A 25,689-nucleotide genomic window follows, 5' to 3' on the forward strand; every position below is an offset into this window, starting at 1 on the left:
TGTATGAATAACCTTTAATGATCATAATAATAATACATATTTATAAGCATATAGTATTTCTGTGTTGATATTGTAAAAAAAAACAAAAAAAAACAATCCATTTTGAGAACTGAACGATCGGTCAGTGTTTTGATTGACTCTGAACAGCCCTTTTGACAGATGAAAAATATACAAATGTTCAATACAGACATACATGTACAGGTTACTGCCAAAAGAATGGAAACACTTGAGTTAATGAGGGATACAAAGTATATTGAAAGCAGGTGCTTCCTGAGTTAATGAAACAATTGATATCCCATCATGCTTAGGGTCATGTATAAAAATGCTGAGCAGGCCATAATTTTGGCTATTATTTTGTCTACCATGGCTATGCCACCATAGGATGACAATGCCCCCATCCACAGGGCACGAGTGGTCACTGAATGGTTTGATGAGCATTAATACGACGTAAAGCCATATGCCATGGCCAACCCAGTCACCAGATCTCAAGCCAATTGAACACTTATGAGAGATTCTGGAGCGGCGCCTGAGACAGTGTTTTCCACGATCAACAAAACACAAAATTATCAAATTTCTTATGGGAGAATGGTGTCGCATCCCACCAATAAAATTCCAGACCATTGTAGAATCCATGCCAAGGTGCATTGAAGCTGTTCTTGCTTGTGGTGGCCCAACGACCTATTAAGACACACTATGCTGGTGTTTCCGTTATTTTGGCAGCTACCTGTATATTTCAATGGAAGCTGTAGTACTTCAATTCTTCAGTCTGGCCACAAGAGGGAGCTCAAACACAGCTGCTAGAGAGACAGCAACCATTAAATCCTGATTTGAGACTAATAAAAAGACATCAAAGGTTTGTCTGTCAGTATATCATGGTTGGCACTGACTCTAAGATCGCCAATGGTTACTCGAGCTTGCACGTCCACGTCTTTATATTCCCATGGCCTTGTCCCTCCTCCATCCTCTAAACGTCTCTTGTTCCACACAGAACCTGTAACAGTCTGCCACTCAGTCCCATGTCATCAAAGCTCCTAAGACACTATCCAGAATCAAATGTCGGTTCCTTCAGGAAGAGCTTTCCTGAACATTATGTTCAGCTCATCACTCCTCACCTCCACCACTCATATGACGTAAAGTTCAGGCAGCAAAATGGCAGCCTAGCTGGGTCCAGAGGGTGGAGGTTGAAAATTGCAGTTTGCCCAACATAATGTCAACTGCTGAAACTGTAGCCAGGTTAGCCAAGTCAGCCAGCTGAATGGAGGTTCAGTCCAAGGTGTAGGTCAGACAAACACAGGAAAGGGGACAGGTGTAAAGTCAAGGTCAGTAGCGGCTGTGCTCGTCTGTTGCTGTGACAATGACGTCCATCCAGATCCTCATGGCCTCGGCGCTGGGCGCCACCAGGAAGAAGAGGCGCTCGTACGTCTTCACACAGAACGTAAGGCTGGGCCGCGGAGACTGAGAGAGAGAGAGAGAGAGTGAGATGACTGGTGGGAGAGCGATAATTCTTGGGATTTGGTTTCAAGCACTGAATGCATGAATGATCATCTCTTTAACAGTTGTGGGGATATCATGGGCACATTGTTCCCTCTCTATGGTGATAAAATATTGTATATGAGGACTCACTGAAGTGGCTGTGCGCAGGTGGTCATAGTAGACTTCCTCTATAGCCTGGAAGTAGATCACCCCCTTTAGCTTCCTCTCATCACAGTCTGAAGGTAAACAATAGTCAATAAGAGGGAGAACGAGAGAAAGAAAGAGAGAGAGAGAGACAGACACAAATCACATAGGCATTTAGTAGGGTTGTGGTCATTACATTTTGTCAGCTGGTTATTGTCATGCAAAAGACTGCCAGTCTCACAGTAATTGACCGGCAATTAACATAAACACGTTTAGCATCTCCAGGCCTCCATGCATACAAGCCACTGATGCGAGGCCTTTGCAACATCTACATTTAAAAAAGTATAATAAATCAATTGAATATACACCATCACAATAAATCAATTATTGATTTTAGGCAGGTCTAAAGAAACATTATGATGTGAAGAAAATATATTTCAGAACAACAGAATATGAGTTGTTATATTGTTATATTATGTTATATTATGTTATATAACATAATACTGTATGTTATCTGGCTATGCTCAATGTCATAGGCCAGGGATATTCAACTCTTATCCTACGAGGTCCGGAGCCTGCTGGTTTTCTGTTCTACCTGATAATTAATTGCACACACCTGGTGTCCCAGGTCTAAATCAGTCCCAATTAGAGGAGAACAATGAACAAATGCAGTGGCACTGACTTGAGTTTGAGGGCCATGGGATTTAGGCTTGTTCATTTAGCTGACAAGATATGCTTCTAAGTCTTATGCCATTATTTTATATTATATGATTTTATAGTAAGAAGAATATAATTGAACTTATCTGAATAAAATAGAAAGGATATTTTTCCCATTCCGGAGCGAGTGGGCATATGAAGTGGCTAAGTTGAGCGTAAAAGTGATCATTTATGCTAGATTCAGAGTTATTTAGCAACTTTAGTTGGGAAGCACAGCCGCAGGCTGCCCAGTGACACAAGCCTACCAGACAAGCTAAATAACTTCTATGCTCGCTTCAAGGCAAGTAACACTGAAGCATGCATGAGAGCATCAGCTGTTCCGGGCGACTGTGTGATCACGCTCGACGTATCTGATGTGAGTAAGACCTTTAAACAGGTCAATATTCACAAGGCCGCAGGGCCAGACGGATTACCAGGACGTGTACTCCAAGCATGCGCTGACCAACTGGCAAGTGTCTTCTCTGACATTTTCAACCTCTCCCTGTCTGAGTCTGTAACACCAACATGTTTCAAGCAGGTCACCATAGTCCCTATGCCCAAGAACACTAAGGTAACCTGCCTAAATGACTACCGACCCGTATCACTCACGTCTGTAGCCATGAAGTGCTTTGAAAGGCTGGTCATGGCTCACATCAACATCCTTATCCAAGGAACCCTAGACCCACCCAAATTTGCATACCGCCCCAACAGATCCACAGATGATGCAATCTCTACTGCACTCCACACTGCCCTTTCACACCTGGACAAAAGGAACAGCTATGTGAGAATGCTATTCGTTGACTACAGTTCAGCATTCAACACCATAGTGCCCTCAAAGCGTATCACTAAGCTAAGGACCCTGGGACTAAACTCCTCTGCACCTGGATCCTGGACTTCCTGACGGGCCGCCCTAAGGTGGTAAGGGTAAGTAACAACACATCCGCCACGCTGATCCTCAACATGGGGGCCCCTCAGGGGTGCGTGCTCAGCCCCCTTCTGTACTCCCTTGTTCACTCATGACTGCATGGCCAGGCATGACTCCAACACCATCATTAAGTTTGCCGATGACACAACAGTGGTAGGCCTGATCACCGACAACGACGATAGGGAGGAGATCAGAGACTTGGACGTGGGGTGCCAGGACAACAACTACTCCCTCAACGTGATCAAGACAAAGGAGATGATTGTGGACTACAAGAAAAGGAGGACCGAGCACGCCCCCATACTCATCAATGGGGTTGTAGTGGAGCAGGTTGAGAGCTTCAAGTTCCTTGGTGACCACATCACCTACAATCTAAAATTGTCCAAGCACATCAAGACAGTTGTGAAGATGGCATGGCAATATATTTTCCCCCTCAGGAGACTGAAAATATTTGTCATGGGTCCCCAGATCCTCAAAAAGTTCTACAGCTGCACCATCGAGAGGATCCTGACTGGTTGCATCACTGCCTGGTATGTTAACTGTTCGGCATCTGGCCGTAAGGTGCTACAGAGGGTAGTGCGTACGGCCCAGTACATCACTGGGGCCAAGCTTCCTGCCATCTAGGACCTATATACTAGGCGGTGTCAGAGGAAAGCCCACACATTTTTCAAAGACACCAGTCAATCAAGTCAGACTGTTTTCTCTGCTACGGTACCGGTACCGGAGCACCAAGTCTAGGACCAAAAGGCTCCTTAACAGCTTCTACCCCCAAGCCATCAAACTGCTGAACAATTAATCAAATGGCCACCGGATTATTTACATTGACAGCCCCCCCCCCCTCTCCATTTGTTTTTTTACACTGCTGCTGCTTGCTGTTTATTGTCTATGCATAGTCACTTCACCCCTACCTACATGTACAAATTACCTCGACTAACCTGTATCCCTGCACATTGTCTCGGTACCGGTACACCCTGTAACCTCATTATTGTTATTTTATTGTGTTACTTTTGATTATTTTTGACTTTAGTTAATTTGGTAAATATTTTCTTAACTCTTTCTTGAACTGCACTCTTGGTTACGGCCTTGTAAGTAAGCATTTCACGGTAAGGTCTACACAATTTGTATTCGTCGCATGTGAAAAAGAAAGTTTAATTTGATTTTGATGAATAAACTATAATATGCCTATGGATGTTTTTAACTAATTATCACCTTAGAAAGCTGTCCATTTCCTTGTGTTAGGTTTTGAAAGAACAACTACAATGACCATGTTTTACACTGTTTCAAACTGCTGTTGAACTTCCTTCTTCAAATTGATCATCACAGTGAGGTTAGTTTTAAAAGCATGATGCTGTTTTGATAAGTGTTTGATGTGATTTTCGATGGCATTTGCATTGATGTCAGAGTGGTTAGAGGGACAATATAGCCCTGAGTACCAGGCCATTAGGACCTGATGGTCATTAGCAAGTTGGGTACTACCAAAGCATGTCCAGAGTGCATAACAGGAGATTACCGTGACTCAACGGTCAGGTGGAATTTTACTGCGGTCATGACTCATGACTGCCGGTGTGGCGGTAATAGGGTCACCGCAACAGCCCTAGCATTTAGGCTTATACACACCAACGTCCACACACACGCAGTCTCTCTCTCAGCCCCATCACCTGTGTAGTAGGCTAGCCGCCTGTGATCCATATCGAAGAGGAACCACCTCCTCCTCCAGGTCTTGACCCGCCCGCCACGCTTGGTCAAGAAGCCGGCACAGCGGCGCGGGGACATACGCAGGCCCATGCACCCCGCCACCCCGTGACCCAGCGTCTCCACGTGGGCCCGCAGGTCAAAGTTTGCAGAGAGGAAGAGAGGTAGGGAGCGCTGAGAAGAATAATGAGTACAATGTATATAATTTCACAATAAATATGCCAAATAAAACAGACCAACATCACAAGGTTAGTGCGAAGGAGACAGAAAGAAAGACAGATTGAGAGAGAGAGAGAGCAATAAGCAGGTGAAAAGGAGAGGTTGGAGAAAGGATCTATAACGCTATAGAGCACACAGACAGACAGACAGACAGACAGACAGACAGACAGACAGACAGACAGACAGACAGCAACCAGACAGACAGACAGAGTTGACGGCCAACCAGCCAGCCAGAGCAGACAGACGTACCTCAGGGGAGCTGGGGACAGGACTGATGGTTTTTGGCTTCTCCTCTGGGTCAGGGACTAGCCTGCTCTGGGACTTTAATGGTTCTGCTGCTCCTCGGCCCTCCAGCTCTCTCTGCCTCCTCTCCTCCACCACCACCTGCCTCCTTTCCTCCTGGATCAACACACAGGCTCTATCTCAATTATCCTTTCTGTGCATCCTTGCATCCTATCTCCTCGTGTTCTTATCAATCATATTGGAGGAGAAGGTGACTCCCTTCAAAGACCTTCTTCAATTATTTTTTCTTTTTTAGAAAGAGGCATACTTTTATTGACAACAGGGGGATTAAGATGAAGTACAATATCTAGACTGAGGCATACTACGTATTTATTTGGACAGTGAAGCTAAAACTTAATTTGGCTCTATACTCCAGCATTTTGGATTTGAGATTATATTTTTATATGAGTACAGAATGTCACCTTTTATTTGAGGGTATTTTCATACAAATCTGTTTTACCATTTAGAAATGAAAGCACTTTATGTATCTATCCCCCCATTTGAAGGTGTCATAAGTATTTGGACAAATTCCCTTAAAAGGTTAGCATGTTTTGGGGGCATGATCCTTGTGCATCTAACTTTCTCATTCATAATTATTCACGATTCATTCATGATTATCCGTAATCATGGTAGCATCCACATTAATGTAGAAGTGGTCAGAAACATATTCTATCCTTATTTACAATAAAAGTGAGTGCAAAATGACACCATTCTAATGAGCACAACATAATCCGAAACCTAACCAAAACAAACTGCAAATGCATCCAACAAGTTTGTAGAGTCACAATCTTGATGTAATCATTGTGTGCTAGGAATATTGGACCAAATACTAAACTTTTGACTACATTAAATACACTATAAGTGAATTTGTCCAAATACTTAAGACACCTTAAAAATGGGGGCACTAGACAAATAAAGTGCATTCAATTCTAAACGGTAAAACAGATATGTATGAAAATACTCTAAAATAAAAGGTGACATTCTGTACTGACGCCTCATAAAACAAGTTCTTAGCTTCTAATAAATACATAGGAGAGTGTATGTTCGTTTTCTATTTAGTGTTCTTCCATTTCACAGTGTTTTTTCTTCTGGTGGCCATGTTAATCATGTACGGTAATCAGTCAGTGGTCACACAACAGGGTTAATCATCATCCAATAATAAACAAACTGTTTTTAAATGTTTTGTTACGGTGTGCCCTAATGAATATGACCCGGCAAGCTGTGTGTCTGAAGTGATTAGGGATGTTAGTGGTGTTGACTCACCCTCTCTTTGAGAAGCCTCTCTCTCTCTGCCTTGGCCTCCCTCAGTCTCCTCTCAATCTCCACCAGGTTTAACAGTCCCAGACTTGGGCTGGAGAGGGAAGGAAAAATACATACACGTCAGCAGTTACAGTGAGGGAAAAAAGTATTTGATCCCCTGCTGATTTTGTACGTTTGCCCACTGACAAAGAAATGATCAGTCTATAATTTTAATGGTAGGTTTATTTGAACAGTGAGAGACAGAATAACAACCAAAAAAATCTAGAAAAACGCATGTAAAAAATGTTATAAATTGATTTGCATTTTAATGAGGGAAATATGTATTTGACCCCCTCTCAATCAGAAAGATTTCTGGCTCCCAGGTGTCTTTTATACAGGTATCGAGCTGAGATTAGGAGCACACTTAAAGGGAGTGCTCCTAATCTCAGCTTGTTACCTGTATAAAAGATACCTGTCCACAGAAGCAATCAATCAATCAGATTCCAAACTCTCCACCATGGCCAAGACCAAAGAGCTCTCCAAGGATGTCAGGGACAAGATTGTAGACCTACACAAGGCTCGAATGAGCTACAAGACCATCGCCAAGTAGCTTGGTGAGAAGGTGACAACAGTTGGTGCGATTATTCGCAAATGGAAGAAACACAAAAGAACTGTCAATCTCCCTCGGCCTGGGGCTCCATGCAAGATCTCACCTCATGGAGTTGCAATGATCATGAGAACAGTGAGGAATCAGCCCAGAACTACACGGGAGGATCGTGTCAATGATTTCAAGGCAGCTGGGACCATAGTCACCAAGAAAACAATTGGTAACACACTACGCCGTGAAGGACTGAAATCCTGCAGCGCCCGCAAGGTCCCCCTGCTCAAGAAAGCATATACATGCCCGTCTGAAGTTTTCCAATGAACATCTGAATGATTCAGAGGATAACTGGGTGAAAGTGTTGTGGTCAGATGAGACCAAAATGGAGCTCTTTGGCATCAACTCAACTCGCAGTGTTTGGAGGAGGAATGCTGCCTATGACCCCAAGAACACCATCCCCACCGTCAAACATGGAGGTGGAAACATTATGCTTTGGGGGTGTTTTTCTGCTAAGGGGACAGGACAACTTCACCGCATCAAAGGGACGATGGACGGGGCCATGTACCGTCAAATCTTGGGTGAGAACCTCCTTCCCTCAGCCAGGGCATTGAAAATGGGTCGTGGATGGGTATTCCAGCATGACAATGACCCAAAACACACGGCCAAGGCAACAAAGGAGTGGCTCAAGAAGAAGCACATTAAGGTCCTGGAGTGGCCTAGCCAGTCTCCAGTCCTTAATCCCATAGAAAATCTGTGGAGGGAGCTGAAGGTTCGAGTTGCCAAACGTCCGCCTCGAAACCTTAATGACTTGGAGAAGATCTGCAAAGAGGAGTGGGACAAAATCCCTCCTGAGATGTGTGCAAACCTGGTGGCCAACTACAAGAAACGTCTGACCTCTGTGATTGCCAACAAGGGTTTTGCCACCAAGTACTAAGTCATGTTTTGCAGAGGGGTCAAATACTTATTTCCCTCATTAAAATCCAAATCAATTTATAACATTTTTGACATGCGTATTTCTGGATTTTTTGTTGTTGTTATTCTGTCTCTCACTGTTCAAATAAACCTACCATTAAAATTATAGACTGATCATTTCTTTGTCAGTGGGCAAACGTATAAAATCAGCAGGGGATCAAATACTTTTTTCCCTCACTGTATTGTCATTATTGTCGTCAGAGACGCATACGTACAAGCATACAGACACATGCACACACGCCCACACAGACTGAGAGCAGCATTTATATTTCACTCACACACACCTAGAAAACTCACCTGTCCGGTCTATCACACTCCACCTCACATCAACTCTGACCCAATCACTCAATCAATCTTCCACAGACAACTCATCCCTTCCCTCTCCTCCTGACAGCCAATCAGATACCTCCTCTTATTCACTTACAATCACACTAACATGTTCCTTTAAACGTTGTGATATTAGACGTTTTTTTTCCCCCTCCACTCACCTGGCAGCACGGGAGCTACTAGCACTGCTACAGGGGGTGAGGAGATCACTGCCATTGCTGGGCTCAGGTCTGAGCCCGTTGCTGTGCCCGTTGCTGTGCCCGTTGCTGTGCCCGTTGCTGTGCCGGTGGGAGGGGAGAGGGGAAGTGAAGCGCTCTGGGCTCGGACTGTCAGGTACCATTCTCACCAGCCCTGTGAAAGAGATGGAGAGATAGAGAGAGAGAGAAAGAGGAAGGGACACAAAAACAGCACACATAGCACGTATTATATTATATAAGAGACAGGGTAAGGCGAGCATGAGAAAGGGGGAGAGAATGGAGAGAGCAGAGGAGAGAAAATAGAGGGAGAGAATGGATGACAGCGCACACACACAAACACAGTGGGTTAGAGAGAGATCGTGGAAATGGGATTTAGGCAGCAGCTGAGCAAAAAAACTGAACAGAATTTCTAAAGAACAGCCATAGACTAGTAGCCCCACTGGCTCATCCAGTTCATACAGCTATATCCTGCTCACGGCATGGTAATAACACACAGCTACATCTGCTACTGACACGCCTTAGCAGAAACTGAAAAGGCAGAGTAAGAGAAAGAGATGGCGAAAGAGAGAGAAGCAGAGAGAGAGAAAGAGATGGAGAGACAAGCAGAGAGAAAGACAGAGAGAGAGTGAGACAGACGGAGAGAGAGAGAAGGAGAGAGGGAGAGACAGAGAGAGAAAGAGAGAAGCAGAGAGAGAGAGCGAGAGAGAGATGGGGTAGAACTAAACAAAAAGACAGAGGATCAAAGAGAAAGCAAATATGTACAAATGCTCTGAGGTAAAGCAAATGAAAAACACAAAGGAATTCATAATTAAACACCCATCATAGCTCACCTTGCGCCGAGACCGGCCTATCGGCGAGCTTATTGTTGCGGTGCGAGCTCCGTCTCCGGGGTAAACTGGCGGATTCTTTGGCTTGTTCCTGAAGTTAGGGAATAACACTGTGAGTTCGTGTTTCGGTACATTACTGGGAGAAAAACAACAAGTGAATCAAATCAGTGTTTATGTACAGTATGTGTCACATACAACTGGAAAACATGATCCGTGTCAATGGTAACGGCCCAGCAACATACCTGAGGTGATTTGTGAATGGTCAGCGGCGAGAGTGACATCATGCAAGGGACCGAGCTGGGGATGTTGGACCAATCAGCGAGTGGCTTCTTCTCTTTCAAGACCTGATAAGAGATGGGAGTATGACCGTTATATAACCGGTTATGGCATAAACTCAGCCGTGAAGAGGAGAGTGAAAACATAGACAACTGAATGTTGTTGTTATAACCTAGACATGTCAGTTAGGTAGGACAGACCGTCAGTCATAAGGCCTGGATGACCACACAACACACTAAGACGGTTGTGTCAACATCCATGACACATAATGAAATGACATAGTAGGAGTGTAACAGGTAGTAAAAGACATTCTGCAACTCACTGAGAATGGAAACCGCATGCCAGCTCTCAGGAACCACCCTAATGAGTTAAAAATGATCTCCCTCTCACCATATCTCGGTTTCCCTCCCACCCCTTCTCCCTGACTCACAGACACATAAGCAATTCGGATGCGGTACGCATTCTCTGTTAACCCGTCTCAGTCTCTCTCTCTCGCTCTCTCGTGTCTGGATGAGCAACGAAATCAATTTCTCTCTGCCAAAAACACTTCCATCTCTTCTCATTAGTGACTACTATCCATGACTACCCTAGCATGTCATACAAAGTCTTATTGTATTCAGACACAGTTGTTCAGAAACACATTGTGTCCCTCCTTTCTCCCCCTATCTGCCACTCCCTCCCTCACTCCCTCCCTCGTCCTAGTATTAACTGACACACTTAGCCTGTATTAAATCCCATTTCTGATTAACCCATTCTAAAGACACTTGAAGCATGCATATTTGATTTGTCGTGTCTCTCCACTTACCGGTGTTGTTGCGACGCTTTTAAATTCTCTCAGCTTATCTTCACTCTCTCTCTCCCTCACAGCCACCCTCCCCTGTTCTGCTTTTCTCTTCCCTGTTTCTTCCCTCCCTCCCTCTCTTTCTTCAGTCATGCCTCTCTCTCTCTCTCGCTCACTCTCTATGCTCAGTTGTGCTCTTTCCCTATCTCTAACTAGTCTCCTCCCCCTTTTCAACTCGCCCTGTCATAATTCTAATCAAAGGCATGTCATTGGTTCAACAACAAACCATATCACTGTCCAAGCAGGGAGTTGACAAATCACACACTTTGGCGCTTCAGACAACCATTATGAATATGGATTAAAAACACTGACAACAATGGACATTCTAGCATCCAAGCACTTAATTTACATTTTACATTGTAGTCATTTAGCATACGCAGTTTGTGCATTCATCTTAAGATAGCTAGGTGGTACAACCACATATCACAGGCATAGAAAGTACATTTTTCCTCAATAAAGTAGCTATCAGTAGATCAGTAGGGTGACATGAGAGAACTTGGGAAGGTTGAAAACTAGGCGGGCTGCAGTGTTCTGGATAAGTTGCAGGGGTTTGATGGCACAGGCAGGGACAATCATTGAATGTATCATATTTATCATACTTGAACCACCGGGAATATAAGACATAATCATTATTTCCCTGATAAATAATAAATAAATTAAGTTAAAGTTATGACATTTGCTCATCATCTGTCTCTGTTCCCTTTATTACCCTTTGAGTGGTGTGGAGCAATTCTTTCCTCTCCTTCTTGAAGGCATTCATCTCTCTATCCTTCTCTCGCTCCATCTCCTTCAACTGCTTCTCAAGCTGCTGGACTCGCTCCTGAAGAAATCAATGAATAAAGAAAAGAAATCGACAAATGAAATATCAGACACTTAATACTAAACATCGCAGGATTCTGTCTCCTGTAATTCATGTACTGTATGTCCAGTGGCGTGTTAGACAGATGGTGTTGTTGTTGTTAGCATTATAGAGTTGTTGTTTTAAATGTGCACAGTATCTTATCTGTTATGTCTCATGACCTATGTCAATAGTCAGTTACTCTAGGTGTGTTCAATGGCACAACTTCTAACATCCATTTGAGTTACAAGAGGAGATGAGGGATGAATGACAGAGGAGAGGAGTGAGAGATGACAGGGAATAAAGAATTAGTGATGTCAGCTCAGCACAGTTAATATGTCAGAGAGGAGGAGATAAAGAGAGAGACAGAGAGAGAGAGAGAGAGGGGGGGGGGTATAGAGATGAGCTGTCAACCCAAGCAAGGCCACAGTGCAGCTGAATCAACTCTCTCCCACTCTCTCTCTCTCTCTCCTCCCCTCTTTTCATCACTATCACTTGTTTCATCTCTCTCTCTCTCTCTATTCTCCCACTTTTCCACCTCATCACATGATATCCTAAGTTTATCCTCTTTCTTTCTTCTCGCTCCCTCACGATACAATCCTTCCTTTTATCCTTCAATCCCTCCCCACCACTCTCACCATACCCCTTTTCCCATCTCTCTCCATTCTCTAATTTTAGTCCCTCTCCTTTCCTCCTACATTTCCTCAATTGACCAGCTCTCCCTTCATCTATACATCTTTCTCCACTTTCCCTCCCTCCCTCCCTCCCTCCCTCCCTCCCTCCCTCCCTCCCTCCCTCCCTCCCTCCCTCCCTCCCTCCCTCCCTCCCTCCCTCCCTCCCTCCCAAAGTGGCCTCTGATGCAATTGCCTAACTTGTTTGTGCAGTCATGTGACAGTGGAGGGTGATACTGTAGAGTGTGAGGAGAAGGGAGAGTTCACGCTCATGTCTCAGTTTAAGAAGAGGAGGATGGGGGGGAAGGGGGGTACTTGTGAGGAGCCGTTTCCAAACAGAGAGTGACTACCGTGGGGGGGGGGGGGGGGGGGGGACATTTAGAGAGAGTCTGTGGTGCGGGATAAGCTTCTAACCAAACTAGTAGAACCAGCTTGGAGCTGCGAGATTCTCTGAAATGTTGTCGTCTTCTTATTTGTTGACCCTGGCTTACCTGCGCTGAGTTGACAGCATGCTTTTGGCATGAGATCTCCTTCTCCTTATCTTCCTCGTTCCCTCTCTCCTTCCCTTCTATCTTTCCTTCTCTCTCCTCCTCCTCTACTCCGGCCTCGCTCTCCAGGACACGGAATTCCCAGTCCTCAAACACGCGGCCGGCTGCTTCCACCGTCTCTTTCTCCTGGAAGAGAGAGAGAGGGATGGAGGGAAAGAGAGAAAGAGAGCGGGATGGAGGGAGAGAGAGAGATGGAGGGAAAGAGAGATGGAACAGAGAGAGATGGAGGGAAAAAGAGAGTGTGATGGAGGGATGCAGAGAGAGAGAGGAAGTGATGAAAGAAAGATGCAGAAGGATAGGAACAGACAGAAAATGGAAGAAAGCTATTGATTAGTACAGAAAGAGCCTGTGGCTTAGGACACTAAACCAAAAAACAACTGGTCGGACCACTCCATTCAAGACCATTAAACCAAGTCGTAGGTCTCAAGCTTGTGTCCCAAAGGCCATCCTATTCTCAATATAGTACACTACTTTTGACCAGGCCCCATTGGCCTCTTGTTAAAAGTTGTGCACTATATAGGGAATAGGGTGCCATGTGGGACACATCCACTGGCATCAGAATGACACGCCATGTCAGTGTCACTGCCAAAATGCACAATGAACCCTTTGTCTGCCTGCCTGCATGTCTGTCTCAGATACCTCTATGACACTTTGACCTATCAGGTAGAAGAGGTATTACAAAGATAACTAGTACCGCCGACAAGAAAGAACATGCAATCCTTTATAACAATGACGAGAGAGGCAAGAATTAGAACACATGATGTGAAATGAGTTCTAACCAGAGGCAGTGTGAGACCATGCTGTCACTAGCACCTGAATTCAACTGTATATAGACCAAAAGCTAGCTCTCCACTGCACAAAGTTGACTTCACTTCAGGTCTCAGGGCAGATGATGTCACTCTGCTAGGCTACCTGTGAACTACCCTAACTACATCTAGACAGACAAACAGGTAGAAGATGCAGTGCATTCTCTTTTGCACGCTGTCTAGTGGCAAGGCATGAAATCAGTTAGCTGGGTACTATTGATAAGGTACCAAACGGAAGAAAACGGAGTGAAACAGGTAGGGACAACCTGGACTTAAGAAGCGCTCTTTTTCTTTTTGTTTTGCAAAACGTTTTAAAACATTGCGTGCCTTAATGAATACCACCCCAGTCAGTGGACTGTTCCTGGATCAGTAAATCACCTGTTGTAGTTGGATCAGTAGCTGCTCTCTCTGGCCCTCTGGCTGACTGGGGATCAGTGTCTCCTTCTCCTCCAACCTACTCCTCAGCTCCTCAACCCGGGCCCTCTCCACCTCCAGACTGGCTCGCTCCTACAGAGAGAGAGAGAGAGAGAGAGAGAGAGTGAGAGAGAGCGAAAAGAGGAGGATGAGGGATGAGAGAGGGAACAGTCATCCCTTTATATAAAGATCCATCTGTTTGTCAACTCATTCCACTATCACATCGCTGAGGCCTATAGTGTCACATGAAGTGACTCAGTGTCTACCTCACTGCTATAGCTACTCATGTACAGGCCATATCAACCTCCGGTCCCAAACCGTGAGATTCAAACATACCGCCTGAAGACAGGATGCTTTGGATGGTATTGAATGGAGCTCTGTCTGTGCACCGCTAACCGTCCGTCAGTCTGTCTGCGTCTGCCTTGCTCCTTATGCTCCTTGTGTGTACAGCACCACTGACCTTCTGTCTGTCCGTCTGTCTGTGTGTCTCCTCCTGCCCGCCTTCCTCCTGCAGTGTCTGTAGATACAGAGTGTGCCTGCGCAGCTCGTTCCTCTCCTCCTGCAGCTCGCCCTCCAACAGGGCTATCTCCAGCTGCAGCTGGAGTGGCAGACAGGAGAGAGAGAGAGAGAGAGAGAGAGAGAGAGAGAGAGAGAGAGAGAGAGAGAGAGAGAGAGAGAGAGAGAGAGATGTTAGTCCCCCAATGAAGAATGCAGAATGTGTCTTTGAAGGAGACATTAGAAAAAAGGAGTTGGTTTGTTGTGAACAGATCCAGAATGAGACTTCATCAGATACATTTACTGAACAGCCACCACTCTCCATTAAAATTGTTAGATATGAGACACAATCAGGCCCTTGAGGGTTTAACTTGTTCATTCATTAATCCATCAGTGTCTGACCTCTATCTTTAGCTCCTCCCTCTGCTGGTCGATCTCTGTGATTCGCTGTTGCAGCATGGAGGGCAACGGTAGGATCCTCGGTGACCGCGCCTCTGAACGTTTGGCTGGAGACTGAGAGGTAGCGAGAGACACACAGACGATTGAAAAGAGACTATTCAACCTGGATCTAAAAGTCATTCCGATGGCTCAGTTGGTTAGAGTGCGATGACTCCAAAGTTACCGGTTCAATTCCAGCGTTGGACACATACACTGATGTGAACGTTGAGTCGCTTTGGATAGCAGCATCTGACTCTGACCACATTACCAGTGTAAACAACCGACCGCCTGACGCTAGTTAACGTGAGACCCACTCCTCCTTACCCTCTCGCTCTCTGTGCTGCTGCTCTCTGTGTCTGACTCCACCCCTGAAGAGGCGGGGCTTTGCCCTCCAGCCAATCGGGCGACCCACGGCGGCCGCAAGCCCTGCTCCCATCGGCTCCTCGGGGGGTCCATATTGTGGAGGGGCATTTCTGTAGGATAGAAAGAGATGGGAGGTGGGATGATGAGTGGTACTGTATAGGAGGCCTTTGTTAACATGACTTGACGGAATAGGGTTAGTGCTATCCGGGATCCTTGGACGTCCCTACCCTTAACCTTGACCAGCACCCTAACCTTAACCCTTACCTTGCCAATTTTAAATGTGAACTTCAACGGGGTATCGTCAGAGTTGGAACGTCCCAAGGATCCCGGATGGCAAGGACCCTGAATATAGTGGCAATTTAATACACTGCTTAGTTAAGAGCTAAATTAACCAGGTGACAGTTCACAGAAGTGATACTATGAGCAGTACACCAGTGTGTCAGCAGCACTAAGCACTTTAAAGCAGAATATCCCCCTGACTTCCAGAAAAGCTGTTACTGGAGAAAACACCCTGGAAAAAGCGATAGTGAAAGAGAGGAGAGAACGCAGGATGTGAGAAGGTGGTTTGGGTGGTATTTCAGAACAAGGACTGTTAGCACAAGGCTTTTGCTGTATGGACAAAGGGTACTGTACAGTAAACAATGCCGATTCACCTCCCAGCTTTTGAAGTGCATTGTGGGGAAGCATGGCACACAAATTTGAGTCAGTGCAATGATGTGGTCTTACAATAACCATACACAGATATACATAGAAATAAGGGGATTCACCTTTGAAGTTGAATACACTGTACATAGTACTATACACTGCTCACAACACAAAGCCACATTATGAACGATATGCATCACTGCTGAGGTCTTGGATGGAGAATTCTCAGCAATAACTAGGTTATTTAATGTCTTTATGTCAGTTGCTCATACAAGTGTAAGCAGTAGTAAAATAGCAGCAAATATGAAGTAACGACCGAGCAAACCGAGTGCACACACTCACAGGCAGCAACTGAGTACACACATACACACTCACATAGCATGCACACACACACACGTGGGAAAATAGTCTGGATTCCCATTGTCCAAACCTTTCCCACCCTATCTTTTTCCCCTCTCTACTCCTCTCATTCCGTCTCCCTGAACTCCTCTCTTCTCTCTCCCTTTCTCGCTCCTCTCCTCCTGCTCTCTCTCTCTCTCTCTCTCTCCCTGCACAGGCCTTATTAGGCGATGGGGCCTGGAGTAGTGGAGGCATGGAGATAAATATACAACTATGATATGAGTGAGGGCTTCTAAACACAGACTGGCACACTGACACAGAGACAGACAGAGGAGGGAGAGAGAGAGGGACAGAGAGTGGAGGAGGAGAGGAGACGAGTGGGGGGAGAGGGGAGAGGGGGGAGGAAGTGGGTTCTAAAATGTCAGAGGCCAGTGTCATATTTCCAGTGAGGAGATGGAAAACAGTCCGAGTGTGTGGTATATAACTTCACAGAGCTGTACACAGGACACACAATACTATGTTGTTTATAGAAGAATAGTGCATGGTTGCATGCAGGAATTATGTAGATACTGTGTTTTTAATTGTGTGTGTGTGTGTGTGTGTGTGTGTGTGTGTGTGTGTGTGTGTGTGTGTGTGTGTGTGTGTGTGTGTGTGTGTGTGTGTGTGTGTGTGTGTGTGTGTGTGTGTGTGTGTATGGATGCACGCATGTTGAAGAGGATGGCTACCATTCATCAATACCCATAATTACACATAAATATTTGACAAAGTAATACCGTATGCCAAATTCCATATGGTGAAGTTATTAGTTATTATTACTTCCATTCCAGATATGACATGTAATGGATACCATATGGAGGTCGTGCTTTGGGAAGAGGGCAAAATTAGAGTGAATAATGGTGAGGAGAAATCTTTGTTTAAACCAAGACTGACTCACATCCATATGACCCAAACAGACGTTTGCATTATCCGGCTGAGATACACTATCAACAGTAAGAGAGACTGTAGTGTTGGAGAGAGAGTCACACAGGAGTAAAGTCCATTATTTCATGTCAACACAGATGTTATTCAAAAGCAACAAACAAAGGCTAAACAAACACACCAGGGTTGAGTCTGTAATGGCACCCTATTCCCTACTTTTTACCAGGGCCCATGGACAACAATACAGAGAAAAGATGGGGGGGGGGGAGGGAGGGAGGGAGGGGGGAGGGAGGGAGGGAGGGAGGGAGGGAGGGGGGAGGGAGGGAGGGGGGAGGGAGGGAGGGGGGAGGGAGGGAACACAAAGAGACTAACTTAAAAGGATGGAAAAGAAAGCGAGTAGAAAGGGACATAATTAAGGGGAAAGGGCAAAGGTATGATAGAGAGGAAGAGGAAGCTGAACATTTGTGTGTTAATGTGCTGAAAATAGGTCTTGATTGCAGAGGAGTGGCAGGAGCGATAAGAGAGTGGAAGAATCAGAGGCAGTCCCAAGGAGTGAGTGAGTGAGTGAGTGAGTGAGTGAGTGAGTGAGTGAGTGAGTGAGTGAGTGAGTGAGTGAGTGAGTGAGTGAGTGAGTGAGTGAGTGAGTGAGTGAGTGAGTGAGTGAGTGAGTGAGTGAGTGAGTGAGTGAGTGAGTGAGTGGATTAAAGCTGGGCGATCCAGTTGCGCTACATTTCCTGAACTGATGCGATACCGATAAATAGATTGATCCGTTTCTAACAATGTGCACCAGTTGTTTTTGTATGACCCTTTAAACTACTACTACTAGCTCGATGGCTGTAGCCATCACGTGTCCCATTAACAACTTCACATTTCTCTAGTATAGGCTACTTATCGTAATGAACAATATCAGCATGGTCGTGTGGATCATTTTCAGTTTATAGCCCCAGCTCTAGAGTGTGTTATACAACTACTGTCCTATCCGGAGGTGACACAATGCATTACCCTCAAGTCCGAGGTCAGAGGACTCACTCAATCTTTCACACTGCAGTGCTAATCTTCCCCCTCGACTCAGCAATAACCAGCAACAGTTGAAGCGTCATACAACTAGTACACACACACATTACACACACAAGAACATACACGCTCTCTCAACAGTGATTGATCAGAAGCAAGGATTCCACAATATTTAGATTACACAATCCTTACTACCAACACACAAACACACAGAAATAGAGAAAGAGAAAAAGAGTACACAATCGGAGTTCATTCATACCAGTCCCTCCTCCCTCTCACTGCAGTTGGTAATATGCATCCATATCTAAAGAAGTGGAAGTCCGTTCACTCTTGACCCACCTGTGTTGACAGGATTACAGGACTGGGATTCGATTCAATTCAATCAACTTTATTCATCGCTGAGGGGCAATTATTGGATACTGATTTGTGTGTGTGTGTGTGTGTGTGTGTGTGTGTGTGTGTGTGTGTGTGTGTGTGTGTGTGTGTGTGTGTGTGTGTGTGTGTGTGTGTGTGTGTGTGTGTGTGTGTGTGTGTGTGTGTGTGTGTGTGTGTGTGTGTGTGTGTGTGTGTGAGCCAATGTTCTTCCTCTATCTCCTTTGACCACTTGAGGTCAGGTTTGGATCCAGTTAAACTTCAGCTGACGGAATCCTCATCAACCCCCTTACTGGGTGACACCGCTCATGTGTTGGCCTATCATCCTTGTCTATCTGAAGAGGACAGAGGGTTTGTTTTCACTATGGGCTCAACGCAAGGGCACCAGGGAAACATGTTATACACACAACACTCGAACAACTGCCCTGCTTGGGGTTGACCTGGGCCTGCCATTCAATTAAAGGGACAGTCCACATTCTTTCTGTCCCTGGTGGCCAGACCAAGTATAAACACAAACAAACAAACACATTTACACCAATAAGTATAAGTATATTCTTTGTACATGTTTGGTCATATTTGTCTTATTCTTTGTTTTTTTTAAGAAGGGTACACTAGCAAACACGTCCCCCCTCAGTCCTCCAGAGCATTTCAGGGTGAAAATCAAATGTATGGACTGTGCCTTTAACCTTTGTCTGGCTGATATTGAGCAAGAGCTGCTCTCACCTGAGAAACATAAAAACACCTGTCTTTTCTGCATTGGTGAGCACTTTGCTGCACTATCCTCAAGAAAGGCATCAGGTGTTACAATGTCATATACATAACCCACTAGCAGTTCAAGTAGCTAAAGTGTCTCTCTTCGTTGAGTCCAGAAGACTTCAAAAAAGAAACTTACTGTCATCTGTGTATGCATATTGAGGGAGAAGTATGTAATCAACATACTGATTATGACGAGTCTGTGCTCCATTCAAACCCACTAGTCTGTCTAGTGTCTAGTCTGCCAGCCTCACAATGGGCTAGCACACAATGTCAATAGCGGTCAACTGTAACAATGAAAGACATTTTCATCAGTAACAATAAAGGGCATTTCCATAGACTACAGGTACTGTATTGCTCAGGTCTCTAGTACTCTCCAGAGGATTACAGCTGAACTATCCAACCCCCACCTGACCTGTTAGCCATGAGCACATTGTGACATCTGACAGATCAGGTGCCATGGAATACCTAGGATGCATCCAAAATGATTTACTTCAGCTTTTATTTATTTCATCACATTCCCAGTGGGTCAGAAGTTTACATATACTCAATTAGCATTTGGTAGCATTGCCTTTAAATTGTTTAACTTGGGTCAAACGTTTCGGTTAGCCTTCCACAAGTTTCCCACAATGAGTTGGGTGAATTTTGGCCCATTCCTCCTGACAGAGCTGGTGTAACTGAGTCAGGTTTGTAGGCCTCCTTGCTCGCACACACTTTTTCAGTTCTGCCCACAAATTTTATGGGATTGAGGTCAGGGCATTGTGATGGCCACTCCAATACCTTGACTTTGTTGTCCTTAAGCCGTTCTGCCACAACTTTGGAAGTATGCTTGGGGTCATTGTTCATTTGGAAGACCCATTTGCGACCAAAATTTAACTTCCTGACTGATGTCTTGAGATGTTGCTTCAATATATCCACATAATTGCACCAGTCCCTCCTGCAGCAAAGCACCCCCACAACATGATGCTGCCACCCCCCGTGCTTCACGGTTGTGATGGTGTTCTTCGGCTTGCAAGCCTCCCCCTTTATCTTCCAAACATAACAATAATTATGGCCAAACAGTTATATTTTTGTTTCATCAGACCAGAGGACATTTCTCCAAAAAGTAATCTTTGTCCCCATGTGCAGTTGCAAACCATAGTCTGGCTTTTTATGAGTGGCCTTTCAGGTTATGTCGATATAGGACTCGTTTTACTGTGGATATAGATACTTTTGAACCTGTTTCCTCCAGCATCTTCACAAGGTCCTTTGCTGTTGTTCTGGGATTGATTTGCACTTTTCGCACCAAAGTATGTTCAACTCTAGGAGACAGAACGCGTCTTCTTCCTGAGCGGTATGACGGCTGCGTGGTCCCATGGTGTTTATACTTGCGTACTATTGTTTTTTACAGATGAACATGGTACTTTCAGGCGTTAGGAAATTACTCCCAAGGATGAACCAGACTTGTGGAGGTCTACAATTTTTTTCTGAGGTCTTGGCTGATTTCTTTTGATTTTCCCATGATGTCAAGCAAAGAGGCACTGGGTTTGAAGGTAGGCCTTGAAATACATCCACAGGTACACCTCCAATTGACTGAAATGATGACATTTGACATCATTTCACATCCTCCAATTGACTCAAATGATGACATTTGACATCATTTTCTGGAATTTTCCAAGCTGTTTAAAGGCACAGTCAACTTAGTGTATGTAAATTTCTGACCCACTGGAATTGTGATACACTGAATTATAAGTGAAATAATCTGTCTGTGAACAATTGTTGGAAAAATGACTTGTGTCATGCACAAAGTAGATGTCCTAACCAACTTGCCAAAACTATAGTTTATTAACAAGAAATTTGTGGAGTGGTTAAAAAAAGTTTTAATGACTCCAACTTAAGTGTATGTAAACTTCCGACTTCAACTGTATGTAGACAGCTACGAAAAGTACAGATGAAAACTCTCTAGGTAGATAGTGTGGTCTACTTAATCATGAGATACTCTACCTCAGGCGAGCAAAACCTCAAGACTTCCTTAGATATCATGCACCAGCTGTTGTTTACAAATATACATAGACCACAACCCCTTGTCTTACCAGAGGCTGCTGTTCTGTCCTGCCAGAACAGTGTATAACCCGCCAGCTGTATGTTATTCATGTCGTCGTTCAGCCACGACTCTGTTTTTAATGTCCCGTTGGTAGGATATACGTGCTTTTAGTTTGTCCCATTTATTTTCCAGCGATTGTGCATTGGCTAATAGTACGGATGGCAAAGGCAGATTAGCCACTCGTCGCCTGATCAAGGAAACCCGATGTCCTTCTGCAAAATCTCTCTCTCTTTTTCTCCTGCGAATGACAGGGATGAGGGTCTGTTCAGGTGTTTGGAGTAAATCCCTCTCGTCCGACTCATTAAAGAAAAATTATTTGTCCAATTCAAGGTGAGTAATCGCTGTTCTGATGTCCAGAAGCTCTTTTAGGTCATAAGAGATGGTAGCAGCAACATTATGTAGAAAATAAGTTATAAACAATGCGGAATTTTTAAAAATAAAATAGCACGGTTGGTTAAGAGCCAATAAAATGGTAGCCATCCTCTCCGGCGCCATGATACATTTGTGTATATCAGAAATGACACCCTATTCCCTGGTCAAAAGTATAGGGGATATGGTGCCATTTTGGACCCTACCTACTGGGCACAGACGTCAATTCAACAACTATTCCACGTTGGTTCAACGTAAATTCATTGAAATGATGTGGAAACAACGTTGATTTAACCAGTGTACGCCCAGTAGGAAGTGACCATACCAGTCTCAGCTGTATGACCTCAGAGCCCACTTAGCAATGCTTCGGTGGTATATGGAGGGCTACAGTAGTCTATGGAGGGCTATCAGGAAGCTGTCATCACCCCACTGTGTCCTGACACATCAGGTTCCCAGGAATACCTGGTGACCAGTCTGAGCTGTATGACAGAGCCCACTGAGATAGTCCCCCTGTATACCACTATAGCCTATGGACGGCTATGGGCTGAGAGAGGAAACTGTCATTATCACACAGGGGCCTGAGCAGGAAGAGCAGGTGAGAGGAACCAGGGTCATATTCATTAGGGCACGAGCGTTTCTTATTGGATAATTCCAGGAAGTCCCTCCCCATTTCAGTCCGTATTTTTCTGTTTGGTACCTAATGAATACAACCCAGGCTGGACAGCTCTGTGTGGTGTCTGTCTGTCTGTCAGATGAGAGGTGAGATATCATGACTAACTGTCATCTAGGTGTGAGGGCAGATAGGCCTATTGTTAGACTCCTAGAATGATACTGTAGCTGGGCCAACTGGCTTCTGTTGGGGAATAAAAATTGTTTTTGTTTATAGGGGACCAAAGGGTTGAAGATTAAAATACAAGCTAGGATCATTGATTGTTAGGGAAGATGATTCGTTGTATTTCCTGTAAGTTCATTAGCAAGTAAGTTACCCTATAGGCCTAATTGTTTCTCCAATAAAGTAGATTATCACACTATGATACCACTGCATGAATAGAATAATTCATGCAAACGTGACTTGTGCATATTACAACACTGCAAAACGGACTGGAATGGTCCGAAGACACCACTAATTACACAGACTTTGAATATTTGCTAGTTCAACAACATTAGCAGAGATTCCAGTGGGCTGAGCAAATCCCTCCGTTCTGAGGTCAGCGAAATAACGACCCATTAATGACAGGCTAGGTCCCAGCTATAGAGCTGTTCGTACAAGTGCAGCCAAAAAAAAGGGCGTGCGAGAAAAAGATACAAGGAGAGATTGAAGACAGAAGATAGATATGTGCTCTGGACTCCCCTGACGGCAACCCTCCCAGGCAATCTTTTCTCTCCACCTATGTCAGCGTCATCCTATACTCCCCCCTTTGTTTACACTATGCGCCGGTGGAAATGATAAACAATGATAAACAACAGATATCAGAAGAGTCGGGTAAACAAAATGTGAGTTCACATAAACTGAGGAAAACAATGCCCTGGGAAAGGAGGTTTGGGACATTAAGAAAAACATGTCTGAATGAAAACCAGATATGGTCCTCTCATCGTTTCACAGTGAAAATGACACATTGAAAAGCTATAGGCCTGGGGACATTTTCAGCCCATCTAACTACTTATGCTCAAGCGCAAAGTCCCAAATACTGGGTAATCAAATACAAGGTTGTCATAGAATCTGGATGTTGGTCATCATAAAACCAGGCATTCTGACATTTTAAAAACGAATAAACCCCCCAAAGAGTTGTTCTTTAACTTATGGTATGTACACAATTTGCATAGTTTTTTTAAAAGTAGGCTTTTTGGCTTAGTGTGAACTAATAGACTAATGATAGCTGTATTATTTAATATAGTCCATTTATATAAATGGCATAGGCCTATATTTTATTTATATAAATAGTTTAGAAAGTAGCCTACAGTAGCCTACTGGCTTTCTGTAAACATAATAGAGATTCTGTGTTCCATTTATTTACATGCTATGTCAAGTTCAAAGTGACATCATCCCTTCTCATGACACCAATGAAGTCCATTTATAAACAGACGACCACTTTCAGTAGATAATTAACACTGTAGGTAGCTACTGTGGAATAATAAGAATCCTAGTGTTATCAAATCGCGATCATTCACCAGCTACAATGTATCAAACTACAGCGACCCAGAACAGAAACAAAGAACTCATGCCTTACCTGAGAATATGTTGCTTTCTCTTCAAAAGTGTTCTTGTTGTGGGGAATGTATATTGTTGTTCTTGAATTTGAAGAAAATAGACGCTAGTAAAAACAGAGTGACTAAATAACGAAGTGATGGGTTTAGACGGGGAGCGCGCTTTCGCTTTCAATCATTTCAACTATATCCAGAGAACTTTCAGAGTTTCTGTTGGCTGTCATATCCCATCTGAAGACCTTTGGTGTCTATGTTCTCCTCTCTCTTTCTGGTTTGATTCAATCCTTTCATATCAATCCCAGTATAAATGACAGATCACAGTGAGCTGTCGTCGTCAACATGTGAAACGGAATGCATGTGAGGCGGACACACTGACAGACACAAAGTTAGTGTGAAAACGCGACTGAGCGCGTCACTGACTATACGGTTTCTGTGGTCTATTTGTGAGGGGGCTCCGCACCGAAATGAGAACTCTATTCTGGGATTTCCCGCGACGACATGACTTTGTAATGCCCTCGTTATAGGCTCGCTATAGGCTAACGCAAAAGCAGTTTGGCTTGGCACCCTGCCAACAACACACCTCGCGGGTGGTCTTGTGTCGCTGTCAAAGCCAAGGGCCATTGGAAAGCGTCAATAGCTGCCACGTAAATCTCTCCACTCTCTTTACTATATCCAATGGCCTTTATCGGCCCCTGCCCCCTTAACAGTTCTGTCTCACTGAGCTGATAGGTTATTCCCTCAGTCTTCCCCTAAACAGGGGCATGTGGACAGGGTGAGAGAGAATGCCTGCAGTCAGGGTGGGTAGTAGTGCGTGAGTGGGCAAAGAAAGAGTGAAAGGGGTAAAAGAGAGAGCAGATGGAAGGGGCAGGGTACAGACTGGGTGAAAGAACAGCTGCGGACTTGAAAAAAAGCACAACAATGTCAAAGAATAGGTATTTTTTCCCACAGGCGAAACTGTGCCAATTGTTTTTGTCTGTGTATGTTTTTGCTTATGTAAAAAAAGGTTTAAAATAAAACAATAAAACATAGCTTAGGTGTGATGGCAACACTGGTTACACCCTGTGCATTTCAAAACAATGAATGCAGGCGTGTCTGTCAGTAGGTAGATGAGAGAAGAGTTGCCTAATGCGGATGTTCTGTTTGTCTCCAGCGGTGACCGACAGCTGGCAGATGAAGTGGTGTGAACATGTATGTGACAACAACACAATGTAATCTTTTCTTCAGACTTCTAGTTCTTTTTTTCACTTTGAATACATCATCTCTATTTCCATCCAAAGGTTACATTAGAAACCAAAAATGTCAGTCATTTCACACATGGGTGTGCCAGGTGTCTTTCAATGCAATCCAAACTAGAGGTCGGACGATTATGCTTTTTCAACGCCGATACCGATAGCGATTATTGGAGGACCAAAAAAGCCGATACCGATTAATCGGACTATTTAAAAAAAAAAAATTGTAATAATGACAATTACAACAATACTCAATGAACACTTATTTTAACTTAATATAATACATCAATAAAATCAATTTAGCCTCAAATAAATAATGAAACATGTTCAATTTGGTTTAAATAATGCAAAAACAAAGTGTTGGAGAAGAAAGTAAAAGTGCAATATGTGCCATGTAAGAAAGCTAACGTTTAAGTTCCTTGCTCAGAACATGAGAACATATGAAAGCTGGTGGTTCCTTTTAACATGAGTCTTCAATATT

The 25,689-nt window shown here is 44.3% G+C and overlaps 1 protein-coding gene across 1 annotated transcript; it reads right to left on the reverse strand.

Annotated features, from left to right (window-relative positions):
- LOC106582601 (pleckstrin homology-like domain family B member 3) lies at positions 1–24,638 on the reverse strand. Its single transcript, XM_014165836.3, has 15 exons — positions 24,003–24,638; positions 15,243–15,391; positions 14,883–14,993; positions 14,446–14,583; positions 13,950–14,078; positions 12,709–12,891; positions 11,418–11,528; positions 9,834–9,935; positions 9,595–9,682; positions 8,729–8,918; positions 6,692–6,779; positions 5,396–5,545; positions 4,894–5,101; positions 1,624–1,709; positions 1–1,455 (listed from the first exon to the last, which is right to left on the reverse strand). The coding sequence occupies exons 2-15, from the start codon at positions 15,387–15,389 to the stop codon at positions 1,321–1,323; spliced, it is 1,866 nt and encodes a 621-aa protein (XP_014021311.1). The 5' UTR covers positions 15,390–15,391; positions 24,003–24,638; the 3' UTR covers positions 1–1,320.
- Between the last annotated feature and the right edge of the window lie 1,051 nt (positions 24,639–25,689).

This window comes from Salmo salar, chromosome 02 (assembly GCF_965601325.2).
Source record: "Salmo salar chromosome 02, fSalSal1, whole genome shotgun sequence".
NCBI classification, from domain to species: domain Eukaryota; kingdom Metazoa; phylum Chordata; class Actinopteri; order Salmoniformes; family Salmonidae; genus Salmo; species Salmo salar.

Coding starts and splice junctions, on each gene's coding strand:
- LOC106582601 (XM_014165836.3), bottom strand. CDS start 15,389: ATGCCCCTCCACAATATGGACCCCCCGAGGAGCCGATGGGAGCAGGGC. Junction 11,529..12,708: donor ATGCTGTCAACTCAGCGCAG/GTAAGCCAGGGT, acceptor TGATTTCTTCAG/GAGCGAGTCCAGCAGCTTGA. Junction 5,546..6,691: donor AGAGGCTTCTCAAAGAGAGG/GTGAGTCAACAC, acceptor GTGTTGATCCAG/GAGGAAAGGAGGCAGGTGGT.